We start from the raw sequence: 27,939 nt of genomic DNA on the forward strand, positions 1-27,939 counted from the left end.
GTGGAGGAGCAGCAAGGCACTTTTTTTTCCCCCAATGGGGACAATGTTGTTCTCAGGAAAGAAATAAAAGCATACAACAGTATTTCTTTCACAACTTTATTTAAACATATTCACATAACATAGTAGAACAGATCCTGTCAGTTCTCAAAGAGCAAACACTGACTCATCCTCTCTGACAGAACACTGAACTCAAAAGGACCTCCAGGAAAGGAGACAGCCCGACTGTGACCTCGGCGAGACGGGAGCGAGGAGTCCACTCCCAAATGAAACAACCCATATTCCCTGGCTGTGACAGTAAGAGCCAAACACACGGTGCCTGCAGGGGGGGGTGGGATGAAAGGTTGCACAGCCACCGAGCAGGATGCAGCCGTCAGCAGCGGTGGGACAGTGATCCCTGTTCTGAACACACTGACAGGTGTGGTGACTGGGGAACGTCTACTCTCACAGGCGCAGGATGGGCAGCAGGTCCCACACAGACGATAGGCACCTACTGGTTTGTCTTTGTGGGCGTCTCCCTTTTCTTGGGTGCGTTTGTTTTTGCGGTTTGCCAAAGTGCATTAAACCCCTTTTGATGAAGAGCACGAGGGGTCTTTGCTTCCGTCTTCTCCTCAGAGTGGAGACGGAGCTGACAGGAAGCCTCTTCTCAGGACGACGGAGCCGACATTTTCACAGTAATAGGCTGCAATGGAAGGAGAAACTTCAGTTCATCGTATTCTGTTTATTAGACAGCCTTTATAGCTATGAGTACTATGAAGGATGACTTTATATCAAATGGAAAATGGGCTCTTGAATGTGATTGGACTGTAGATGAAGAACAGCCAAACCCTCCCAATCATCTGCACAGATAAAACTGTCTTTGACTTTGAATCAATGATATGCTGCATTCAGTATCACATACTTTGCTCGCTCCTTTATCACAGAAGTAGCTGCGGTAGGAGTGACTGAATGTAGCGGATTGTTGTCAACACACTCGTCTCCTTTCAGAGCGGAGAAGGCTATGTGTTGTATAGAGCGGCGCTAATTAAGTATGCTGAATATGTATTGAGAGTGTGGAGTGAAGGCCTTTATTACGCACACGTACCTTGCTGCAGTAAGGACACTCTCCAAAAACGGTGCTGAAGCTCTGCCTGCTGGAGGGCAGCGCTCGCAGCCACTGAGGGAGGAGAGACAAAAAACAAACCATCACCACCTTGAATCGAATGTGTCGGTGTCATGTGATAATATCCCTACTTTCAATGTACACATTCAAGATTGTCTGCCACTCTGAAGAACTTTAAGGGCTTTCAGGTGGAACTTTCCAATGTCCGCCTGTCACGTTTTCTCTGCTTTTAACAAGAGATCATTGAATACAGCATAAATAAGCATATACAAGCAAAGTAAATCCCTGCTCAGGCAGATGGATGGAGGACGGGGACGAGCTGACTAGAAGCATCATCAGTCTCTTTACCTCTGAGTGTGAAGCCAAAGGCCTTGTGTGTGTGTGTGTGTGTGTGTGTGTGTGTGTGTGTGTGTGTGTGTGTGTGTGTGTGTGTGTGTGTGTGTGTGTGTGTGTGTGTGTGTGTGTGTGTGTGTGTGTGTGTGTGTGTGTGTGTGTGTGTGTGTGTGTGTGTGTGTGTGTGTGTGTGTGTGTGTGTGTGTGTGTGTGTGTGTGTGTGTGTGTGTGTGTGTGCTCTCTGACTCAGCCTGAGATCAGATGTCAGTATCTGATCTCAGGCCACATCCACACGGCTGCGTTTTAGATACTGTTACATTCAAAACTGCCATTTTACTGAGACGTCTTCAAGATCACAGGACTTTGTCTCTTGTGACTGTGACATTAAAGAAAATAACATGTTCCCAATTTTAAACCTAGGTCTGTGTGTTAATTCTTCATTTATCTTTCTATTAATTTGATCAATATCATAGTATTTTTAAATCTGTGTTTTTTCTTCCTAACCATAAAACTGTTAAACTGCTTGATGACTTTAATAATAATGCTTTCTGGAACTTGTAACTCCCTCCCTGTGACAATACATTTTGAAGGTTATCACTCGGAGTTACCTCCATAGCTGCGAGTTTTCACTGGACATGCCTAAATATGTGGAATCAACCAGAGCTTTGACTTGTGATTCACTGGCTTTTTAAATGATGCACTTTAGTCACAGTGCAAGTAACCACCAGTTTTAAATTTGTGATTTGCAGCATTAAAACTTAAAAATGTCTGAGTGAACAGAGAGACGTGTGTAAATCTGTTCCTCTGAATCTGTTGAGCCACTTCAATCTAAAGCATTTCACAATGTAAACACAGTCAGTGTAATTCAGGGAGGTCGAGTGGTTTATTAAATGTAAATGTAAGTGTGAGTTTGTTTTATTCACCTGTGCATTAATGAAGAGGTGTGTATGAAGTGTGTCCCTGAGTTACTGTGGAAGTACTTAAAGTAGTTTGGAATAAGTGGAAACTTTTCCTTTTCACTTACCCAACAGACATCATTTGGACACTTGTAGCTTCAGGTATGTTCTGGTTTTTAATGTAATTTTCACTTTTCCCAGTTTAAGTCATTATTCGAAAACATTTTGACGACATGTCAGGTCATATGTATTGAATTAATTCCATTTGACCTCGTATACACTGTTGCTTTGGACAGATCCGTTAAAAAAGGAGGAATTATTTGAATAGAACAAATACATTTCTATTCAAATGAATTATGCAAATTCAGTGCTCATTTCAAGATCATGAAAATTCATGACAAATATATGTTCACATGCTGACAGTCGATTCAAATCAAAATAATTGTCAGGCTCAAGGTTTCTAACTCGTGCAATATTAATATTTGAAGTGCAAAATGGATTCGGAGTAAAAGAGAGTTCTTCATATCCACCAGAGTGAAGGTGGATGACGGTTGGTTAATATCTAACACTGACACATTATGTGAAGATCAAATATACTACAAGTAAACTACTGAAGTGAAGTGAATGACTGTTTGTAAAGATGGATGACATATACTGGCTCTCAATGCATGTTGAAGTGATCAGGTTTCTGATAAGTTTAGTTGTAATTAGTTATTTGATGCTATGAAAACTGGGTGAGACTTCGTGATTGACAGGTGAGGCTGACTTGTGATTGGTCAGGCTTGTGTTATCGGCCTCCACACCACGATCACTACTGCGCAGACTCTGGCTTCAAATGACGTCAAAAGCGTAAGATGGCAGCGCCGATATTGTCCAAACACATCATCCATCTTCATAAAGAATGCAATCATGTGTGTGTGTGTGTGTGAGATCCATACCTCATACAAACAGGCCTGGTGGAAGGGTTGGCCACAGCGAGGGTCGTTACACACCTGATCAGGGATCGCAGCTTCAAGACGATAGGAATAACAAATCCCACACTCAGTGCTGAAATCCTACACACACACACACACACACACACACACACACACACACACACACACACACACACACACACACACACACACACACACACACACACACACACACACACACACACACACACACACACACACACACACACAATGAAAGCAAGGAAATGGAAATATTCAGTACGCTTGTTCACATAAACTACAGCTACAGATGCTGTAGCCTTGTGCTGGACCTCTGAAACCAGTTAGCAACAAATAATGATCTAGTTAAATCTAGTTCTGACATCACCTTCTAACACACACAAGCACACACTCTCTCTCACACATGCACACACTTTCTGCTCTTGTTTGCATTTTAGCGTAATGAGTAGCTCCTGTTTTTCTGGAGTTATCCATTAAGACAGAGGATGGCAGGTTTAAAAAAAAAAAAAAATCAACATCTGGTCAACTCAACTTTTTTGCACTCCTCTGAATGTTAATGAAGCTGAGGCATTAATCACTGCGGTGACAGCGGATAAACACAACGCCCTTTCAACCCATCCGCAGAGAGGGGAGGGGAAAAGAACATGCGTTTAAAAAAAGAGAGATAAATGGTTTTGCATAATTAAAGCGATTTGATAGTGAAGAGAATCCTGCCATCTTTGTTATTCTAATGATATTATCTGTTAACAACCCAATTAAAGGAGAATGTGTGTGCCCATCTCTTGGAAGAACAAAACACAGAGAAATATGGAAATGGTCAGAAAAATACGTCCGCCCCCTTATAACTTAAAGCTCAAACAGACACACAGACAAGAGTATGCATTCATAGATGTTAATACACACACAACGCACACACACACAGCTCCTTAAGGTAATCGTGGAGGGAGGGGGCAACTGTGTGACATACAGACTTTTCGTGGGTGGCAGGTGACGGGAATTCAATCTCCAAAACATCCCGGAGGTTGCGCAAGACGCTGGAGTCCGGGTTCCTGCCAGCAGACCACAGACAGCTCCTTCACACACTAATTAACCACATGCAAATAAGCCTGCAAAAACACTGGGGGATGATTAGGAGGCTTTTACCAATGGTATTTGAAAAAAAATCTGCTGCTTCAAACTGAACAGTGGGGGAGGAAGATTCTCCTCAGATTTGTCATGCAGGGAGGTAAAACACATAATCACTCCTCATTTTGTAATACAGTACAGATTTGAAATCCTGTGAATTTGAAGCCTAATTATGTTTTTAATCACTGACTGATAATCAGATGGTTCTATGCTTGGAAAGTAGTGGACCTGGTGTGCAGGTTGTGACTTTGACAGTGATAAAGCCACTGCTCGTCGAGCTGGAAGATATGTTCATGAAAACCCAGGTAAAGACCAAAACCAACAATTAATGTATCCTATTAACAAGTATAGTGTGTATATCTGCTATAGAGCCACTCTGTTGCACTGGGTGTCGTGTTCCCACACAGTGTATTTTATTTTTAGTATCACTAAACCAACCTGCTAAATATTCACTAGCTCAACAAATTTGCTAGTGAGTATTTACAGCAGCAGGCAGCTGAAAAGCAGCAGCAAATGCACTTTGACCTCCTGTTTTAGTGACATTTGCTGGAAACCACAGAGGCCAGATGTTTTTAAATTACTGGGAATTTTTTCATGAAACTAACATATTTGTGTCATGTGTTTAAAGCGACATTATTCCGGGTTTTTGGCTTCTTGGGCATTAAAACTCAACATCACTCACAGGTTAGAAAATTGGCTAGCGATGAAGAAAACATATTTACACATCCAGCAGACACAGAGCAACATTAGCATCTGTTTGGAGTTTGTGCACCACCCGAGGAATAAGCGTTGAAGATTGACCTGCTTTTTGGCTCCGTTTTTGTTCTCCACCATCACAAAATCTGATTGTCCCAGTATGTTCACCTGCGGTTCTCTAACTCGGCCTATCTTCCGTTTGGTGCAGAGCGAATGTCAATCAATCAATCAATCAATCAAATTTTATTTGTATAATCCATATTAACAAATCACAATTTGCCTCATAGGGTTTAACAAGATGAAACATCCTCTGCCCTTAACCCTCGACTAGAGTGAAGAGAAAATACCAACAGGAAGGGATCACTCGCAAGTGAGGGATCACTCACCCAGGACAGACTGAAGTGCATTAGATGTCGGGTGTAGCAGAGCACATCAGCAAATTAACAAAATGATGAGAAAAGACAGCGTCTAACATAACCAAGGTGTTTCAATGACAGCCGTATGTTGTGTGTACATTTTTTAAAACTGAATCAGCTGGCTTGCTGGAAAACAGAACCCAAAAAGTAACTCAACAGGCCCATAAACCTTCAGTGAGATGAAAGATGCCAAAGGAGTGTGTATGTGGGTCTGTCACTACAAACAATCACTTGTTTTGATCTGGCTCATTATCAATATAAACATCTTTCTAAGTCCAGCTTTAAAATCATACATCTTTAACAGGAGCCGATAGGTTTGGAGCTGAGTGACCCTAAGAGGTCAGACTCTGTAAGAAGACTGACAAATACATTGTTGGTTTTGGTCTTTGGTCCTGAAAAATCACATAAAATAAGCTGAAGTAAATATCGATTACACAAGAGTAAAACACATCATTTAAGAATCAACTTTGGTAACCTTTTTAGTTACTATTTGACAAGTAAAAGCTTGGTTGATGCAGAGGACCTCAGAGGACCTTACCATAGGTGCATGTTGGAGTTCAGTTTATTCCTCAGAGGAGTCACCACTGCAGCAACACAAAAAACAACAGTATATGAAGTTATAAGATGTAAATTGAATATGTCTTTTTTTGTTGACAAACAGTTGCACATACACTATTGTAAACAGTATAACGCTCAGAAAAACATCCTCTACATGCCCTCAAACGCTGTTTTTCAGTTCAACGCAGACGGTGGCGTCACCGCTGTCCCATATGAACCATCACTGCTTCCTCTGTTCCACAGGGAACTTTGTCTCTGTGCACTTCTCATCACCTTCACTACTTGTTATTCTTACATGCAAAAAGCAATATTTCTGCGTGACCCCTCGTATTTGAGGGTCGCCGCCTGCCTCCCATCTTGGCTGAAGTGTGTACTTGTTTAATATGTTTTGAGTTGCATTGCTAGGCAACAGGCTACGAACTGCATGACCTTGAGTTTACAGAAACAATGGCCGACAATTGACAGGGACTTAAATAGAAACGTGAAGCTCTCTGGCTCCATGTCGGCGCGGTGAGAATGAAAATGTGCCTCGTTCTGAAAGCTGAAAGTCCTGTGACATGACGGCCGACAGAATCACTATTCCTTTTCCTTCCTACCTGATGGCTTCTCACTGACCTGATCTGAATAACAACAGCTCAGACTGGATTTGTACTTTATTACCTGAGTTGATCCTCAGCTGGATTAAGTCAGATAACAGTGGTATGGGCCTTATGAAGAGGCACAGTATACAATTGTTCCCATTAATGTGAACACAAGTAGTCGGTTAGTTGATCAGCAATAAATGTATGATTAAATATTCAGATTAATTGTTTAACCAATCGACAAAACACAGAAAACATCACTTTTCTCCCAACAGCATATACGAGTATTTTTGGGAGATTTATTTGAATAAAGAAAGCTATTTGAAGATCTCCTTTCGTGCCCAGAGGAATTTTGCTAAGGATTTTTCATTGTTTAATTACATTTTTTAGACTACATTGATTACGTTTTACGTGATCCTGCTAAAACGGACAACATAACCTCTGCTACTTCACACTTTAATCTGTCAGCTCTCCTTCTGAAGCCGAACCCAGAGTCCACAATGATGGAAGCTACAATGTTAGGTGTGCTGAATGACCATAATGCGCGAAGCCATCTACTGTGGATACTCACTTGTTTGAGCAGGCATTTCCACTGTCCATCCATCAGTAAAGTCAATGAAAATAAAACGACACACAAATTTCATGAACACCTGATGAGCGTATAATATTAAGGAAAGGATTTCCATGCTATAATACAGCATGTCAGTTTAGGGTGTGTAATGGAGCAGATATGCTTCTTATGCTCTCGCACCGCCTGAGAACACACTTTGAAGCGTTGCCATGTCTTTGGGGTCCTACGCACCGTGTTCAGCTCCCAGCAGGCAGCACTCTGGCAGCATCTTGGGGTGTCTGGGATCTACCTCCACTTTAATGGAGACATTGTTTCCTGCAAACACAGACAGGAATGTACCCAAATCAATGACAATTCAAATGTTCATCATACAAAAAAATCGTTAGTTTTACTGTGTGTGTAGTTTTTCCTGTTGATCAGTTGCATAATTTACATTAACCTGTGAAATCTAGTAAGACACTATGTAGTAGGGTTATATATTATTATATATCAAGTGACCGGACGACAGGAAGTTCACAGTACCAATGGCGATCCGCCTCATGGTGTCGGACCTGCTGGGTTTTTCCGGCTCCAGAATCCAGGTGTTGTCGTCGATCTCGTCCAAGACGTCCCAGAACTCTGTCAGGGACTCCAAAACCAGCAGGAACTGGTTGTGGAGCTGCTCCAGAGTAGTCTAGCAAACCAGCGCAGAAGGAAAAGAGAGGTTAGTTACAACACTAGAGCAACAGCAGTGAGGTGTCTGTAATAATCTACTTCTTGTTCAGTGTGACTGAAGGCTGCTCTGTCCTGTTACTGTCATTTCCAGCTTCTCTCACCAAGGTTTACAAATATGTCGACCAACACCTGCCAAGTTCATGAATTAATGCCTTTTATCATGGAAGATCAATCTGCACACAAACACAGTTGTACTCAATGACAGATAGTGCTGGAACTATTTCTTAGCAAACTATCACAGTGAGGTTATTTACACCTGCAGAAAAGACCTGAAATAAAACCTGTGCTCACTGACCATATCCAAGCTATAGATACTAGAGCCTGATGGATGAGTGATCAGTTGGCCGGTGTGAGCCTTTCACAGACCTATCACTATCAGCTGATATGAAAAATGTACATTTACAGAACAAGATGTACATTGATGATCAAATTATTTATAGAAAATGTTTTTTCTGAATTCAAGTTTTACATATCTGGTTGTATGTCTTACTTTTATTTGTAGAAAGTTCTAGTTTCTGATTGAACTGTAAAATATCAGCCTCAAACACATTTCTCTGTCATAAGGGTCTGATAAGGAATATCTTAGGAATTATTGCAAATAATAAATACATATAACATTTTGTACATTCGGTTTAGCCCCCCCCCCACAATCCCTGTCAGTCGTTCTGTAATTAGATACAGTACATGTTGGATATAAGCAAAGTTATATCAAAACAAACTGTCAAAAAATAAGAAAATAATTAACCATGTCGAAATGTGAATCAACAAGCTACTTAACAGTGAACCCACAGTGAAAATGAAAACTCCATTTGTTGATTTAAAGGGGACATAGCATGCAAATTCCACTTTGTTAGTGCTTCTACAGGTTAATGTGGGTATCTGGCATGTCTACCAACCCAAAAACTCTGGGGAAAAAACACTCGCGCGTTTTGTTATAGTTCCTCTAAGTCAGAAACGTCATGCTTGAGCGACTCGATTCCGTTCCCAAGCACGCAGCCGGGCTGTTCACACGGGACGAGCATTTCTCCGCTGGTCAGCCCGCGATTCACTCACATGTGGCATTTGTCTGGATCGTTGGGACTGGGAGGCTGCAGCAGCTGCTCGGGAGCGACCGCTCGCTCTCCCGTGCGTGAGCTGGAATTTGTGTCAGCGCCACACAGCCAACAGTGTGGAGGACTTCCGCAGTGTTCAGCGCTACTGTAACCCCCGAACCCCGACATTCAACGGGTACAACAACAAGCGGAGAAAGCAGAATCGCGGGCTGACCTTATATATACAGTCTATGGGGCTGACCAGCGGAGAAATGCTCGTCCCGTGTGAACAGCCAGGCGGCTGCGCGCTTGAGAACGGCGCTGCGCTGCCTCGCAGCGGTCTTCCACACTGCCAGCTGTGTGGAAGACTTCCGCAGTGTTCAGCTCTACTGTATGCCGGGTTACAGTAGTTCCGCCGGGTTACAGTAGTTCCGCCGGGTTACAGTAGTTACGCCGGGTTACAGTAGTTACGCCGGGGTACACCGGACGCGGAAGTGCCGCTGCGAGGCAGCGCAGCGCCGTTCTCCAGCACGCAGCCGCCTGGCTGTTCACACGGGACGAGCATTTCTCCGCTGGTCAGCCCCATAGACTGTATATATAAGGTCAGCCCGCGATTCTGCTTTCTCCGCTTGTTGTTGTACCCGTTGAATGTCGGGGTTCGGGGGTAAATGATGGTCTTCATAGCCCCCACCTCTCTTCTCTCTCTGTCTGTCTGCTTGTGTGCTTGTAGTGGATGGGCAGGGGGGCATTTAATTATGTGATTGGGAAAATTAAAACCCCAGGACAACAAGGGAATACAAAGTATGGGATGCATATTTGATAATTTATATCATATAAAATATGTAATTTATATCGTTTAAAATCATGGGGGAGAGGGAGGGGGAGCTGGCTCATTAGCATTTAAAGGAACAGGCAGTCAAAACAGGTCGCTCTGTGGAGGGCTGTTTTATACAGGGTAAAAAGGGTGCTGTTTTAAATGATCCTTGTGGTATTTTGACCAAAGTATGTTACAGACATTTCATTAAGACCCCAAGGAACCATATCAACTTGTGGTAAAATGGGCATGCTATGTCCCCTTTAAAAGAAAATTACTACTACTCTTATGACAGATTAACTGTTCAAATCACTTATCAAGCAAACGTGTTCTTGTTCCAGCCTCTAAAATGTGACGAGTTACTGCTTTTCTTTGTCTTGAATACAAAACAAATTGAATATGTGTTGCTGTTGGATGACACCGTGTAATTTAAATAGATCAACCTGTGCACTAAGAAAATCTGACATTTTAAGGACTCCACAATTAATTTATTAATAAAAAAGGAACCATTAGATGGACGGATAATTAAAATAACTGTTGAGCACAGCCCTGCAGTTAAGGGTGAATAAAACAGTAAATTGTAATTAGGTTTATGTTCGAGAGCGTGCACTTACCAGAGTTGTTTCACTTTACTATCACTTTGTGATTACAAAAGAGAAGAGAGTTTATTTCTTGATAGTGTAGAGGGCTTCTGCCGTCTAATCTGAGGCAAGTGAAAGTGGATGAACTGAAAGTGCAGCGCGACCAGTTGGTTAAAAGTGAAACAACTTAAAGTGCACACATGCGCACACACCTAGAGAAAGGCAGGCTGATGGAGGTGTGGGAGAGCAATACAGATGGAATGAGAAGGAAAAAAATTAGGGGGGTGAAAAAAATGAACCAAAAATTATGGGTCATTGTGCCAGCACAGTGCACACAATTAAGCATCGTCCAGGTGCTGAGAGCCTCAGCAATTACAGCCCAATTAATGCCAGTGGCATGATTACGGTTACTGCTAAGGATAAGTACGCTCGGCCCCGTTCAGAAAGAAAGAGAAAAAAACTGAAGAAGAGCTGGTAATTGAATTCCTGCTGTATCTGAGAGAGGAACATGGGTGAGGGTGGGAGGCTGTAAGAAAGTATGAAAGACACAGAGTCTGAGCTGAGATTGGCTCCTTGGCCGTCTCAATCAGTTCTTTTTATCTATTTATGATATCTAAGACTGACCTCAATTTAGCTCTTAAAAGCAGCTGGGCTGAAATAATCCACTCCTCTTTACATGGACGATATTAGACTTCACTCTTTTTAACCTATTTTCAGTAAATCCTTCTCTCACTGAGCAGCCTCTCCTTTACAAAGGAATTTAGCATCTTTTATTGAATTGCACATGATGTGGAATTGTATTGGTAGCAGCGGTGAGTTATAAGTCAGAATAAGCATGGCAATATTATCGCATTCTATAGAAAAAACAAGAACAAAACATCACCAGGTAGAGTGATTATTAGTTCTGTTTGTCTGCTCAAGTATAACCTGCCTCAAATTTGGAATGTGTAGTTAAATATTTTAAACTCGCTAAAGATTTCTACAGAATGTACCTTACTTTGGTCACCTGACGACACATGAGAACAATTTGCTGAAGAAGGCTGTGTGGAACAGTCGAAAGCTCTGGTAAAAGCTGAGGAACTCACCTAAACCAACTTAACTGGTCCACATCTGGACATGACTAAACATCTGTAAGAATTGAAGGAGGGGATAAAATGCACCGCTCACAGCACAAACATCTTGATTGATAAAAAACCTATTGAGACACTGATCATGAAAAAACAAATCATGGATAACATTTGAAATGTCAACTTTTGGATGACCTGCTAAAAGGTGCATTATCACACAGATGCAACATGGTGTAATAGGCGTGCTAAATGATTTGTAATTTTGGCCACAATGGTCTAATAATATTCAAAATATGAGAGGGAGCGAAACTTCAGTATAAATGATGTGACCAAAGAGGAGATGCATTTCTTCTGTCATATGGTTTATATTGTCAGATGCTCAACCATTTCTCCTTAGACATATCACTAATTTCATATTGTCCAAGAGTAAAACAAAAATTTAAAAAACATACATATTCAAAGTAAATTACTGGAAAAACTGCCTATGGCCAACCTTTAAAATCAATTTAACAAAAAGATAATTTAACCCAACAATGCTGTCAACATGTTGACTTTCTGACTTATTCAGTACTTGTTACATAATTAAGAGCACTTTGTACTCATGGGATGACAATTTTAAATTCCTGCCAAATTCCTGCTTCAGTATGTGTATCCAGGATCACACACACAGACAGAAGTATATTTATTTAACAAAAAATATTCTTTTCTTTTTAATTTCTTTTATTATTCTAATTGCATGATTCTAATGACTGTTGCCCCTGTTTGTTTGTCAGCAGGATTACCCAGCTGACTTCCACAAAGCTTGGTTGAAGGATGGGACATGGGCCAAAAAAGAACCCATTAAATCTTGGCACGGATTCAAACAATATCCAGGATATTTTTCCAATTTCTTTAAAATTTTTATGACATTTTCACCTATTTCCCAGGGAATAATTCATGGATATTGATGAAATAAAAAATCTGAGCATGTTTGGGGGAATGATATCTATTAGAGTGCGCAATTTGAGGTGGCTTGTTTGAATAAATTCAATAGGCCCCTTAAATTTAAGGGGACTGTTGTGCCTTGGTGGAGGTCTGCGCTCTGCTGAGTGCCATGCTAGTTAAATACTGAAGTACTCTACCTCCTCAGTTATCAAAAACTTTAAAAATAAAAAAGGGAATATCAATCTTTTGTCAAATGGACATGCCTACAGGATGTGATGAGGGGTCATGAGTCAGCTTAACTTTGATGTAGAGTCACAGCCTAAACTATGCATATGGAATTTTACAGATACTGAGAAGATTATTCCGCATCTATAATGACAGTTATTATTTTAGATGTACGACTATTTACACACATTCCCACTTTTGTTCACACTAAAACCTCCTCACTATCTTAATAAATGCAGTCTTTGGTTGTTAAAAATCGCCTTTGTATACTCTGCAGGCACAAAGGACACAAACTCACACACAGGTTTATTATTCTTCCTATTCTAGTTCCACACAAATGCACAGAGTGGCACGTCTTGGCCCTGCAACAGAGCAAGCAATAATTACTCATTCAAATGAACATGTCAGGACTGACGACAGACAAGCCCTTCCCCCCGCCACACACACACACACACACACACACACACCCTTCACCCTTCACACTTCAGACAAAAAAACACACTTGGCATAGGCACAAGCGAATACACACACATACACTCACACACACACACACTTCATGTCGCAGTGTGGGAGAGATCCATCAACAGCACAGCAGGCAGACAGGCTCCATACGGTAGCGCTGTTCTAAGCTGGTCCTCACTGTACGCCTGCCATGTATCAGCTCAGCAACATACACACACACACACACACACACACACACACACACACACACACACACACGTGCGTGTACATGCACATACACACACAATATATTGAAACAGAAATGCAAAGCTCAGATATGGAGCAGTAGTTTTTATGATTGACAAAGCGACTGCGACTGTAAAAAAAGCACAAGACATCTGTGTGTGTGTGTGTGTGTGTGTGACAGTAAGCTAGTGACACACAGACTCGGAGGCAGTGGCAGAGATGAAAAGCAGAGCTGGAGTGAAAGAAGCAAGACGGCAAACAACAATAACAAGGAGGGGAAAGAATATATAACATGCGGCAGAGCCCACAGCTGGTTTTACAACAAAGCACTTTATTGCCAGTTAAAGTGGACTGTAGGGGCCAGGAGAAAATACTGTCTTAATACAGCAGGTGCAATAGGTCGCAGAGGATGACTCAAGTGTATCTGTGTTGTGCCTAATCACAGTTTGAGTCTCAAACGGCCACAGAAAGTCTCACTACAAAATACAGAACGGAAACAGAACCCTGTCCACATGTGAGGCTCTGATGATTCACAGAAAACAACCTAATATAATAAAATACATGTATTATATACACTGCTCGGAAAAATGAAGGGAACACTTAACACCAAGTCAGTTAAACTTCAGGGGAATCAATCTGTCCATTTAGGAAGTACAAGTGATTGTGAATCAATTTCACTTGCTTTGGTGCAATTGAAAGTGACAACAGGTGCAGTGGAGGCAAAAGCAAGCAAAACCTGATCCAGGTCTGGAAGCAGATCCCCCAGGACACCATCCACAGATTCATCAGGAGCATGCCCAGACGTGGTCGGGATCATACAGGCACGTGGAGGCCATACACACAACCGAGTCACATTATGAGTTGCCGTGATGAAATTCACACAAGTTGTATCAGCCTGTGATTTCAATCTTTTACTTGGATTTTCGGTGTGGTTTGGAATCCAGTCTTCTCCATCTGCATGCTGAAGTGTCCTTGGGCAAGATGCTGAACCTTGAATTGCCCCTCATAGAATAAAAAAGTGCTTCTAATAGATGCACTGTATGAATGTGTGTGTGAATGGGTGAATGTCAAAACTGTAATGTAAAGCGCTTGAGTGGTCATCAAGACTAGAAAAGGTCTTTAAAAATATAAACCATTTGCATTCTGATACGTTCAATATTAATAAAGTATTACAAACGGGCAAACAGCACTTTTGATTTTCAAACATTCATAGAATCACTTGCTCTTTAGCAATTTGCTAACAAAGTAAAAATACAACGGGAAGCAAACAACCCATTCAATATGTTTAGGATGGAACTGAACTAGTGATTAATAACAAAACGAAGTGCAAAGCAGATTAAAGTTAATGTCATCGGTAGAAGGGCATAATTTTCAGAGGGAACACATCCCTACCACTTTTCAAAATCCTATCTCTGCTCCACTCGGCACAGTCTAATTCACACCCTTTATTCTTTCACTAAAATCTCTCTGAACAGTCTTCAGCTGCTAAGGAAGGTTTAGAAGTCAACAATAGTTTCACAAGTTCTTTTTTAGGGAAAGGCTGTTGGTCGTTCACCACTCTGTTAGTAGGCCCACTTCTTCCCTGTGAGCAGTTTCATTGTTGCTGATGAGGTCCGATGCCGTTGTGTCATCAGCAAACTCAATGATGCGGTTGTAGCTGAAAGATGTAGGCAGCAGAAACTGTCTGTTCCTTCATATGTGTGTGAGATTGATGACTGAAGAATGCAGCTGAAACACCTCTTGTGTAGACACACCAGGTGAATCTGTTGTAGTGCAGAAAGTGTTACAGCTTAGCTTCAGAGCTAACCCACGTAGATGCCAAACATGCACCACCCTAACTATACATGAGAATACAGAGCCAGCAGAGTTTTCACATCGAGAGAGAGAACTGCGATTGGTCACCATGGTCAGTTTTTGGAGCAAGAGTCTGGGCAGTAGTGATCGTGGAGTAGAGCCGCGGTATCAAGCTCCAACCAATACCAATCTCGAATCAGTCTCAAGCTGTCAATTTCCCCCCGTTTTATAAACATCAAATAACAAATTAAAACCAAAGTTATCAGAAACATGACACTTGATAATACATCAGTGTGATAGGAGCTACCTAAAATGACAGAAACCTGATAGAATTCTAAAAACGTTTTTTTATTTTTTGGTGTACACTGCTAACATGTTGGCTTTTACAAGCTTTCTGAACAATGTCAGTTCTGTGAAACTTTGAAAATTTAGTCTAGCATTATCTCAGATTTTTGACCTCAGAATAAGATTATCAAATAAGAGAAGCAGTATACATTCAGACATATATTAAACAGTTCCAAATATTGTGGTCAATTTGTCAAAAAGTAAATGGTAAATGTTCTGTATTTATATAAGACCTTATAGTCTTGATGACCACTCAAAGTGCTTTACAGTACAGTTTTACATTCACACACACATTCATATGGCAATTTGTGGTTCAGTATCTTGCCCGCGACAACCCTCTGGTTAGAGGACGACCACTCTAACCCCTGAGCCACAGCTGCCTGGAATACTGTTACCATTGTATTTTTGTGTTTTGAACTTCTTTGAAACTGCCTACTTAAATAGCTTGTTTGCCAGAAAAAGTATGTCAGTTTACATTCGTGAAAATCATAAAACTTTTTTTACATACCTGTGGTGTCCATGTTATGGCCAGAGGGAGGGGCAGGTCAGCTGAGCATTCAGGGCCCTCTGCAGGGTGCTGCAGGGTGTAAAAGATGGGACAGTTATCAGGTTTTTTTTTACTGTTTCTGTGAGTCTTACGCTCAGACCACACTGGATGTGTGAGTGACATGTGTGTGTCGCAGAACATCTTACTTTTCATTCCGGAGTACATTAAAGATGTTAGAGCTGCCACACTGTCTTTCTCAATGTAACATATGGTTCACAGCAAAATAGACAGTGGAAATGACCATTCACCACAGTTTCTATGTCTATATCTGTTGAATATGTAAGAAACTTAATCATTTGCAACACTTCCTGTACCTGCTTAAGTAAAAGAAAAACTCAAAGTAAAAGCATTTCTTTTGACTGAATCCATTAATTTATCTTAACAAAGTTTTTATTGTTATTATAGGACCTGAGATGCATGGCTTCATAGCAGAGTCCTGGCATTTGCTTAAGTACAAAGGCCTACAGGAAATACAGTACTCATAGCAGAAACCTCACATATCAGCCCCACAGCAGACACACTCCCTGTGTGAACAACAGAGGCCCTCGAGATGCAGCAGATCAGTGACAGCGACGTAGCTGTCACATGCTACTCACGCACCTAGTGTGGGTCAAGTGTAAGGAGGGAGGACTAGGTGGGCAACAAACTGTCACCTTCTTCTCTGAGGTCCTTTATTTCATCAGAAACTGTGTTTACATTCAATAAATATTTGCAATCATTTCAAATGTTTGCGTCAACACTTCCCTTAATCCGTACTGTTCCTTGGAGGCTTTTAAGGTATAAGATAATATTTCAGTTAAAAAGAGAAACTTAGAGAAGTGTAGATGCCATGGAAAAATACATTATGAACTGACCAGCTATTAAAGCACAGGTCATTCGACCTGTCTTTAATGACTAGTGACAGCAACTGTTCTTCATTTGCTGGGAGTTATTAGTTGTCACTCAGCCATTTGAATGTGATCTGTCATTGCTGTTCAGCCAAAACTTCATTAAAAGTCATCAAGAAGACACTTGTTTACAACATTAGGAGCCAGATTTCCTCTCTCCTTTCACCTTCAACATCACACTACTCCTCGTCCTCTCCCCACGCTCTTCTTCCCTCACTCCCCCTGCCAGCCAAGCCTCCATGTGTCCGTGCCAGTGCTGCCTCCTCCCCTAGCTGTGCCTGGTGAGGGATGACCTGGCGCTGGATCTGATGGAAGCAGCTGGAACGTGGGGAGCACTCCAAGCTATTTTTACCTGGTGCCAGAGGGGTGAGGAGGGCCAGGTGGGCAGGTGGGCACAGAGTGGGGTCCCGCTACCCTTCCATGTCCCCAGTGGATGTCATCCGGGCTTAGGAAAGCATCACCTCACCATGCCTCCCACCCACTTTTCCCTAGACTGTGCAACAGCGCTGTGCGATACGAACAATTCTGCCAGCTGCTAGACGTTCGATTCTGACTCAGATTTTAAGAAAGTTCCAAAGTGTCAGGAGTGAAAACCATATATTTTATTGTAGAATAGTAAAAATGTACTTTATGCTTTAACTTCAATATGTTTCATTGCATATTTTCTTCCATTTGATAGTGATAACATCTCCTGCTGCCGGGCACATTAGGAAACGTGACCATACGATCTTGTCCACAGAGTTTAGATGTTCTGTGCTACATCACAGTCACGGTGAGTTATCATGTCTTTCCTCCTCATCTCCAGTTTGACCTAGATTTATGTGTGCAGATGTAAATCACTCTTTTTCTGTCGGTAAACTGAACATCCAAAATATGTTTGGTAAAGTTAACCTGGTTGGATTTGGATGGACTGTCAAGCTGTGGAGTGTTCCATTTGATGATGAATAATTGTGAAACCAATTAAACCCTTTAAGTAAACTGTGTATGTGTGTCCATATGTGTCTCCTACCTTCGACTTGAGTTTGATAGTGAGAATGTGCTGCCTCCCAGAAGAGTCTTGCGCCTTCAGTCTCAGTGTTCGGAACTCTGTGTCTATGAAAAGCAGCCTGAAGATGGACACACACACACACACACAATTCATACACGATAAATCAGAGAAAGGTGCCCACAACACTGTGTACTGACAACAGCCATCATCCATCATTAATCACAGCAGCAGAGAGCCATATTGAGATATCAACTCTGCCTTCAGATTTATTACTTTGGGTACCAAAGTGGAGACATCAGGTTACATCCAATCACACCCAAATCCAGCAAAACATTAACGACAGGATGTCTTCCTCTAAAATTCTGATTAGCACTCTTCTCCAGCGAGAGCTTTTTTAATGCTTTAATGTGGAATATAACAAACCAAATCATGTTGAGGGTGAAAGCATTTCATGCTGAGTCACCAGGAACACAGTGGATTTTATGCTTTCCAATAAACTGGTGGAAACACACTGATTGTATGAACACTATGTTAATACAATAACAATATGTAATCACAGGGCACTTCAGCCAATTTTCTAATACATTGTTCTAATACAGCTTTCATGAAAGGATACAATGAAGATGCAGTTGTCCACTAATCTACGTGGATTAATTTAAAGAATAATTGTGAAGAACAGAAGTATATTTGATTTGAAATATTCCTCATGCCACTCACATGCCTATTTAAAACTAACTGAATATAAATCCATTCAAATAATCCATCGGCTTACTCTATTATAATTTCTTTAGTGTGGGTAACGGTATGCCTGATATATCTGTTGGGTCAATTTCATTGGCCAATCACAGTCACAGATAAATTGATATTGGCTTATATATGCATTTTTTTCCTTATAGAACATAATGTGGAAAAATATACTTTGGTTTATTTTAGAAATTGTAAAAAATATGTAAATACATAAATCTTAAACAAAGACAAAAGATACTTTATGCCACATTTAATATAAATACAGAGTATATATATAAATACAGAGTATATATATATCATGTGTATCAACAACAAATTGATGTTTGAATTACTCCCTTAAATTGGTATCAGCATCAGCAGCAGTCCCAAAAAGCCAGTTGTTGCCGGACTCTGTGTTTCAAGCAAGTTTAACTTTCAGTCCTCACATTCTCATTAGCACCAGATTTTTGTAGCAGCAGGCAGATGTTTTCAGTGAAAAGGCTCGGGTAACCTCCCATAGACTATCCGCCCAGAACCAAACAGCAGACTGACACAGAAGCATTTAGCATATCAATAGCTAGATGTTTTCTCAGGAGTTGGTGGACACACAGACTCAAAATAAAGATGGACGAAGCATTTCCACATCCTCCCATTCTTCCAAGTCCGCCAGCTCCACCTATACGATTTCCATCTTAAAGTCCAATCATAATGCAGGCAGAAATTAGATGAGAAATACTTGGTAATAACACGTTTTGCATATTGCAAAGCAAGTTTTGCCTTACATTTTGCTTGAAGACATCTTGACATGAAAAGACTGGACAACCGACTGTCAACAGGAAGAAACCTGTTTAACATCCATTTGCAACCAATTAAAAAAAGTGACACAACAAGGATTTTAGCAGCAAGAAGATTCATATGCAAGCTCTCGTGAATGTAAATCTTGCAATGGCCTTCAGGTAGGATGTCATTTTCAAGCAAGAGTCAGCTGGTAAATCAGACCCCCCCTATATAATAAGCTAATTAGAAAAACGTTTTGACTGGCTAAGGACAAAACACTGATGTGGCCTAAGCATGAATCAACGCTGCTGTCAGATTTACTGCTGCTTAAGTCCATCTCTGGTCGACTCAGACTTGAAGACAACACACTGATCTGAGACAAAGGGTTTGAACAGACCTCCTCCAGATTTACAGTACATTATGATCGGCGCTCTGTGTTGAGGCTGACATCGCTGAGGATTTATGGAGTGCGGTAGAGGAGTGTGATGTGAGCGGCTTGCTCACGAAACACACACACACACACACTAAGGGAAGTGATAGAATGATGGGAAACGGTGTCAGATTTGCCCAACTCATAAAAATGTCTGCTCGTTCATACGCTTGCAATCAAATGCCTGTGAAGGGCGACAGTTGAAGTGTCATATGCACACTTACATCTACACTTACATACACATGACATCATCTTCATGCCAATTCGACTCAGTGTAGTTTTCCTGCAAGTTGAACTTATAGATAGAATTTTTCTCAGTTTCACCTCCATCACCCTCTATCTCTATGGTGTTTGTGTGTGGACCCACACACAAACACATTGACAACCTTCACATATTTAAGGCTGTGTCGATACTGATCTCAGTGCTTATCAGGCCAAAAACAGGCATGATATACAATGTATACATTTATGTATCAACAGATTTGAGTTTGACAGCCCTTCATTTAATCCAATAATGACTAAATCAGCTTACTTAATACAATTTTCAGTTTTAGAGAAGAGTTACTGTGGTTCTTGTTGAATTACAAAGACACTGCATTTGCTCACAGCTGCTGTGAGAATCAATCAAAAAAAGTCAGAAATGCAGAAACTCACATGTTTAATGTTATGCTATGAAATTATATTTGATTTGTTCAAAATGTCTCTAACATCAACCCCAAACCTTCATTGAAAAATTATGAATCATATCACGTGCAAATATTTTTAATTTAATAACTTTAGAGAAAATAGTTGTTAGCGGCTGTTGATGTTTAACCTTTAAATTTAACTTTATTGTGATTTCCCCCCATTTTGCAAGTTTAAAATATCTCCAATAGAAAGAACTTATGAACATAAAAAAAGAAAGTTTTAATGCAGACACATGCTGTCTACTACAATCATCCCACTGATTTGATTGTAAACAATGGGTTAAATCAAGCATTTATGAAGTGCTTAAGAGGAAACCTTTGAATATATAAATATATTGTGATGTTACCTTAAAATTTCACATATTATTTAGGGGCCATGTCAACCAGCCATCTTACAACGTGTATAAAGTTGTATATCTAAATTTAAACTATTAAGATTATTGAGAACAACCCAGACCAGTACTCAGTATCAACCAACTTTGAAGTTTTAGGTCTGTACAAACTGTATTGACAGTGAAAAAGTCATTGGTGCATCACTAATACATAAATTTCCACCCTTCCTCTCTTCCGGGGTCTTATGCCAGGATATCGGGGACTAGCTGCCGCCCCTACTTGGCCATGATGGAAACAGCATGACAGTCAGATGTCCTGCTGGGAAGACTGATGAGAGCATCCCATTTACAACTCCACAGCCAAGTGATCTGCTTCCACACAGTGCACACCACGCTCATTTGTGCTTGCATGTGTGTGCATGTTGTTGAATTTGTGTGTGTGTTGAAAAATGATTCATGACCACCGACATCAACAGATCTTTAACTATAACTCAATAACTAAATATGAAGAATTCTTATTGTTTTGCCAATAGCAGATAGTTGTGTGTGATGACATGCACAGCACATATATAACTTTTTATTCATTGACCAGGTTTACAGCATAAACTGTTCTGATTGGGACATTATAATTACTTACTGGATGTACCTGTACAGCTGTTTAAGTCCCAATACATTTGTGTTTGCATTGAAATAATATAAAAAACAATAATACACACTGAAAACCTTTCACTCCCTCAGCCAAGGCCTGGTTGGCCCCACATAGCCTGTCAGAGATCTTAATATCAGTTTGCAAATTACATTAATATAATCCTTAAATTTGCACCCAGGGATTGGCCTGTGCTTTTTGCTATCTACATGCTTCCCTTGGAGACATTGTTTGGAAACATGGTGACACTTTTCACTGTTGCACTGACATGACTGTATTATACCTGTAAAGCCCACTGATCTTTCCAAACGCCTAAATTAAAAAATGTCTATCAAAAATGAAACATATTGATAAGCATGGATTTTCTGCAGTAAAATGCTGATAAATCAAATTTATTATTTTTTAGACCAGCCAATATGGGTAATTATTTAAGAATTTGAGTGCTTTGAGAGCTCACCTATCAAAGACAGTGGAGTGACTTTTGATTCCTCTCAGAAATTCCAGTCTTTTATCAAGAGGATCATTAATACTGTACAGCATGGTTATTTGGCTACAATCTGTCTTGTTCTGTCATTGTGATGACGAAACCATAATGTGTTTATTCATATCTTCCAGACTTGATTATTGTAATCCCTTTTTCTCTGGTCATCCTACATGAAGTCTTCAGCCCGCTCCAGCTAGAATTTCATCTTGTAACAGCTGATTCTGCCCACTCTTCAGAATTTTAAGGTTTTTCTTTTAACTATAAAGCCTGGATTCAGAACAGATAAATCATTCACACACCTATTAGGAAACAAGTGCATCAGAAAGTAGTAATACTCAACTTTTCTCATTGTGGGTCTCCTGTCAATCCTTCAGTTAATTACAAATCAGTTAGCTTCAGAGCATTTGACTGCCTTTATTCACATCATTAGAACCTATCATGGCACTAATGCCACTCCATCACCTTACCAAAGCTTACTGACATTTCATGTTTGTAATACCATTGATTTATTATATAAAACCTTTTAACGAGGTTGCGTTTACATTTTTTTATTTCCCTATTGTACTGGGATCATGACACAAGGTGATTCTACTTTAAACTTTAAATAAATTGATTGCCAGATGATAACACTGTGATAAGAAGAGACCATGTTGTGTACATGCAGTAAGAGTGCCAGCCCATAATGAGCCCAGACAGATCCTGGGCCATGTTTTGGGGTCACCAAGTGATGGCGGCTGAACTACTTGACCTCATTTTCCATTAATTAACACACGGTATGCCATCTCCAGCCAATTAAGATGACCACGCTCTCAAATGCAGTAATGGAGACCGAGAGAGGGAGGGAGCGACTCACTTACCTGGCCCAATAAGCAGACAGCATTACAGCTGAAAACCCCTGGTGGCTATTAGCACGGCCAATACAAATTAAGACGCAAACGAAACTGGAGTGCCTTGGAGATTGAGGTTCACTGTGTATAATGTCTCGTAACTGCAACATGACACTGGAAATGATGTTGGTCTCATTTCCAGCATAAAGCATACCTTCACCTCCCCTTCTCCTATTAAAACCTGAGACTCTTCAATTAGAGCCATTTGCATTTCGCTAATATCATAATTGTAGCCATGGTCATTAATAGGAAAGTGGAAAATGAGTGTAGTATTCAAGGCTTAATCCAAGCTGGGGGAGAACACATATCTCCTCACTAACCACCACCAACCCCGCCTCCCTCTCCTGATGAGTGGAGACGACGGCATTAGCTGAGCCTGTCACCGCTCGTGGCCTTAGAGTCATTAAATGTTACCTTGATTTAACTATAACTCAATAACTAAAAATAAGGAAGTCACTAAGAGACATTTGTTAATGGGCAATGAGCTGTTGTGGTTGTGTTGCAGCCTCCTTAATCAGTTTAGAGTGCAGGCAAGAAAAAAGTCACAGAAAGGAGGTAGAGCAGGTCATCCTTAAACCAAAAGGTCGGCAGTATGATCCCTGTCTCCCCCATTCTGTGTGCCAAAGTGTCCTAAATGTCATAACTGTAAAATTACTTAAATTTTGACGTACAGACAGTGGAGTTCACCATAAACAAGAGTGAGGTGAAAATTCTGGGCCAGATACTGAACCCCAAATTGCCCCTGACAGCTTTTCTGGCAGTGCATGATTGATGTATGATGGAGAAAGTGCTGCACATAGATGCACTGTATAATTGTGTGTGTGTGTGTGTGAATGGGTGGATGGCAAAACTGTACTGTAAACCGCTTTGAGTGTTCAACAAGACTAGAAAAGAGCTATAAATGTACAGACTACCATTACAACAGTGGAGTTTTGTAATCATATAGACACCTACGTTTGTGCAAAAGAAATAATATCAGTAAGGTACAGTTTCAATAATTTCCTTGATTCTGGCTGAAGAGTTTCTTATAATGCCCCATTATATTCAAGGGTGCAGAAGCTGAAGTCCCTTGTATAGCTTGAAAAGGAAAAAAACATGAAACATGAAACAAGCGCCATCTGCAAGTATGTCTGCAGGCAAATCACTTTCAGAGAATCCTAGCACCATGTAAGTGGGGAAGGGGAACAGGGAACTTAATTTCATTATCGCTTGATTCTCGCTGTGAGGCAATTTAAACAACTGTTTGCATTTAGAGGCGATTCATTCAACAGCACTGCAGCGGTAGTTTATTGTTGTAATACTGATAATAGTTACATTTTTATGTTTAAGGGCCACTTTGAAAACCAGATGGATTATCAGTGGACGCTTATTCTGATACGTTTAGGAGAAATAAATGCGTTGCAAATAAAAATACAAGCTTACAAGCACAATCGTACAAGCACTTGCCAGGACTGCAATCAGGGCAGGTAAACATGCTTCAAGTGTGTATTTAAATTCCAACCAGTTAACTTCCAGCAAAGTAGAGACCCTGAAATCTGAGATTTTAAGCATTCCCACTGAAAAAGGAGAAAGTAAAGACCTGCTGCTGAGCACAGTCCACAGAACCCTGAAGCCACCAGTGCTGCACAAAGAGCTGACCCTGAACTGGAGAGAATCAGTTGTCTTTGCCATAGTTGTGAACGCACCCCTTGTGGTGAACATGCTGAACAATGTCACTTACATCGATGAGTCTTTGCTGCAGCTACAGAGCACTGGTCACCCATTTACTAAAAGTTTATAATTATTAAATGTACAGACAAATAATTAGAGATTTCCGGACTTAGTAGATACTGTGTAAAAATCCTCTCTCCAGCACTTTGGCCAGCCTAAGCTGTGTTTAAATGTCCTTTAGAAATTACCCTTTCTTACTTATGTTTGTACTATAGATACAAAAATAAATATTTGGGAATTAACGAGTAGATTGCCACAGCATCATGATTCTAAGATTTGATCCACTCATAGTTAGTTGATGCCACTGTGAATCAGCAAGCCACAGACGACACAGGTAAGCCACCTCTCAAAGTGAAATGTAAAGTTTGCAAACATGGCGGTCTCAGCCAACTTTCCCAACATTTGATAAATTTAGTTTCTGAGGCTCACCGAGGCCCACTTACTTGTTCCACCCAAGGGTCTCCATCTCAGAGATGAGCTGCGAGTAATACTGAGGAGGTGGGATGGAGCTGCACTCAGGTCGGCTCTTCAGACCCACTTCCTGCAACAACACAGAGAGCGCTTCTTATTTTAAGCCCAGATTACTATGCACATCACTGCACAACTTAACAGCCATGCACCATCTCGTTTCTGCTAAAAGCAAATAAGATGAATACAAAAATGGAATCAGGGTCAATAGGTCAAATGCCTCTGTTTGGCGGCAAACATACAGGCTGTCACACTTTTCAATAATTTATCAAAAAACATATACAGTATGTACATGTGTGCCTCGCCATCAAGGTTATTGATAGTGCCTGAAGGTTCTCATGTACCACCTAGTCTTATAGCAACAATGTCATGGTGAACGTGTTAACACAGCGTGTCCCTCTCCTCCTCACCAAGACAGTCTTCAGCTCCAGTAAGAAAGAGACAAGATCGGCCGACTGCTGCAGCCTCTGTGAGAAGTGGAAGAAAAGAGAAAAAGGCATCCTTGCATGTGAGGATAATGAAGTGACAGTGTCTACTTTTTTCCTCTAGCCAGCCATTCAAATCAAACACAGCGTTTGTGATTAATGGGGGCTGCCACCAGCTTTAATAATTAATGATAGCTTAAAGGCTGTGAAAATAATGAACTTTGCAGCCCGGGGTGAAATATCAATCTCATCCAAATAACCCTGAGGGGCCACATAACAAATAGGGACATTTTCCAGGCGATGTTAATTAAACAGTGAAAAATATTTTTCTCTGCTTCTGAGTGAGGCGAGCCTAACGGGTGACAGAGAGCGCAGGAACGACGCCTGGCACGGCGCCGCAAACACAAAAGGAGCCAAAAGAAAATGACATGACAAATACACAGATAAATAAATAAATACAGGAAGCACGGGACAATCAACATGATCTCAATCAAAGCTGACTGACACAACACAACTGAAATGTTACGATGCAACAAGCAAGATGCTCAGTGTGTGTGTGTGTGTGTGTGTGTGTGTAGAGTTTACCTGCTTCACTATGGGCTCATATCCATGCAACAGGTGTTTTAACTGCCAGCTGCAGTGCAACCTACAATACAGAGTTATGAACAGTTACAACACACACACACTAAAACAGACATTCTGTGGATGAGCAGGGATTTACAATTAGACACACTGCTCAACACACTAATATTAAACCATCTTTATAATGTGAGCATAAAACATCAAAGGAGATAAATGATAATTCTCACTTGGCCCGTTTGAGCTCGTGATCTGGTGGCAGCACTATTCTCAGTCTGAAGTCTCGTTCCTGCAAAACAACAAATGACAAACAGACTGTTATGATAGAAACAGAGGTCAATATTAAAAATTTAAAAAACGACATACATTAGAAATGCTTAAAAACAAAACTGACTTATGAAGGCAGCACCAAACTCGGATTGGAAATTGGAAAATATTAAGTTGAACTTCACTTTTATTCAAGTCTGAGTCAATGATATCAACTGTTTGATTCAGCGTAAAGCAAGTAGTTCATATTACTTATTCTAAATAAACTATCGTCACTTTCTTTCTGTCCTTTCTACAACTAACTTCTTCTAGCACTGGCATACGTTTAGTGGTGATGTGCTCAAATATCAATCTAAAGTTTTAGTGCCGGGTTCGAATTAACATGTAGATACTCGTGGACATGTCTAAGCTAATCTACTGCACATGTACATCTAAATATCTTTAAAGTCACACATTTCTCAGTGCACACTGGAGAGGCTTTCTTCTCAGTGCATTAACTAAAGTTGGCTAGAGTTAGCTGAAGTTAGCCGAAGTTAGCCGAAGTTAGCCGAAGTTACCTGGACGGTGATGAATCCGTCATAGATAGTTCTGTCAGAGTTGAGGGGCAGAAGTATCGGGTTGTCTTTCACCAGTGACTCCATCGTTTAACTTCCAGTCACAGACTCTCCTCAGCTGAAGTCAAGCAGCCTCACAGGACACCGACGGATTTGAGGTGACTCAGCAACACGGAGCCAACACGTACGTTCACATGTTTCAACTCGTGCACATAAAACACCGGCTGCGCAGATGTATCTTGGTTTTAAGCAGGTTTTAAGCTAGCATTCGCGTTAGCATTAGCATAGTGAATGAAATGAAACTACACGTCCCTCCATGAAACATAAACAGCGACGTCACGCAGATGCCTTCAACAACTAGTAAAAACATCGGAATTCCGAGACACACACGGTGGTGAGACGTTTAAAGGTCACTTTTTGAAATTATATTTTGTGTTCGGCTGTGTATATTTGCTTACTGTTTGTTAAATTAATTAAAAGGAAAGTTAAATCATCATCTGTATCTAACAAAAGTACTTTATCACAGTTTCTGCTGCAGAACTCCTGTTTTCTTTTACTGGCATGACTCATTAGAAATTTGCATAAGCAATAACACAGAAATAGCTGCGAAATAACTTTTATTATTTCTCCTGCTCAGGTGCTTACTGCTGTTGTTCTTGATAGAAAGATGGATTTATGTGACTAATGAATAGAACGAATAATTCTGCTAAAATAAGCCATAAAATGCAGTGTGTGCAACTTGTGGCCTAAAGCTACAAATTCCCAATATAATTGAGGTAATAATAACAAATGGATATTTATTTGTGCAAATTACAAATGTTCCATTATGTTGAGTTGTTTTAAGTGCCATATTAAGTTTATATACATATAATTCCTTGTAGGCCTTATGTATATTTAATGTCATGAATTAACAGAGAAGATGTGTTCTTGGGGTGCATCCTTCAGAGGCATCATTTGAATCCCCATCCTCTAGAAACAAAGTCTCCAAGGGTAGACCCGTCCTGGTCAGACCTATCCCAGGATTCATTTACCTGACGTTAGTCAAAGAGATAATGGCACAGAGAGGTCCGATGCTTGAGTATCATGCTTCAACTCAACCAAACAGCTATAGTTACAAAGGTAAAAAAACAAACAAT

General features: G+C 40.6%; 2 protein-coding genes across 15 annotated transcripts in view; one reads left to right on the forward strand and one right to left on the reverse strand.

The window, feature by feature from the left end:
• LOC118118725 (serine/threonine-protein kinase VRK1) overlaps positions 1–22,540 on the forward strand; it is a 42,783-nt gene extending 20,243 nt beyond the window's left edge. For 6 of the 7 annotated variants that reach the window (XM_035171978.2, XM_047342275.1, XM_035171977.2 and 3 more), the window contains one exon: positions 180–774. In XM_035171978.2, the coding sequence (XP_035027869.1) occupies positions 180–572 (393 nt within the window). In that variant the 3' untranslated portion in view covers positions 573–774. Of the gene's footprint in view, positions 1–179; positions 775–17,523; positions 17,617–21,035 lie in introns of those variants that run through there. The other variant, XM_035171982.2, reaches the window with a different exon arrangement.
• On the reverse strand, positions 83–27,152 carry fancl (FA complementation group L). Of its 8 annotated transcripts, none has more exons than XM_035171989.2 (15): positions 26,807–27,152; positions 26,213–26,271; positions 25,989–26,049; positions 25,389–25,445; positions 24,954–25,051; positions 17,854–17,950; positions 15,919–15,987; positions 7,751–7,901; positions 7,460–7,543; positions 7,229–7,249; positions 6,057–6,102; positions 4,253–4,330; positions 3,267–3,383; positions 1,082–1,153; positions 83–679 (listed from the first exon to the last, which is right to left on the reverse strand). In XM_035171989.2, the coding sequence occupies exons 1-15, from the start codon at positions 26,888–26,890 to the stop codon at positions 667–669; spliced, it is 1,107 nt and encodes a 368-aa protein (XP_035027880.2). In that variant the 5' UTR covers positions 26,891–27,152; the 3' UTR covers positions 83–666. The 8 variants fall into 8 exon arrangements, with proteins under 8 accessions (XP_035027880.2, XP_035027878.2, XP_035027879.2 ...); XM_035171987.2 differs by having other exon boundaries at positions 4,249–4,330; XM_035171988.2 differs by lacking the exon at positions 7,229–7,249 and having other exon boundaries at positions 4,249–4,330.
• Positions 27,153–27,939: the final 787 nt, after the last annotated feature.

The sequence above is a fragment of the Hippoglossus stenolepis genome, chromosome 12, assembly GCF_022539355.2.
Source record: "Hippoglossus stenolepis isolate QCI-W04-F060 chromosome 12, HSTE1.2, whole genome shotgun sequence".
In the NCBI taxonomy this organism is placed as follows: Eukaryota; Metazoa; Chordata; class Actinopteri; order Pleuronectiformes; family Pleuronectidae; genus Hippoglossus; species Hippoglossus stenolepis.

What these genes read in the sequence shown, in the direction of transcription:
- fancl (XM_035171984.2), bottom strand. Translation starts at nt 26,890, where the DNA reads ATGGAGTCACTGGTGAAAGACAACCCGATACTTCTGCCCCTCAACTCT. An exon ending in CACGAGCTCAAACGGGCCAA is followed by an intron (nt 26,050 to 26,212) that starts GTGAGAATTATC and finishes TCTGTATTGTAG; the next exon opens with GTTGCACTGCAGCTGGCAGT. An exon ending in TGGAGCTGAAGACTGTCTTG is followed by an intron (nt 25,052 to 25,388) that starts GTGAGGAGGAGA and finishes GTGTTGTTGCAG; the next exon opens with GAAGTGGGTCTGAAGAGCCG.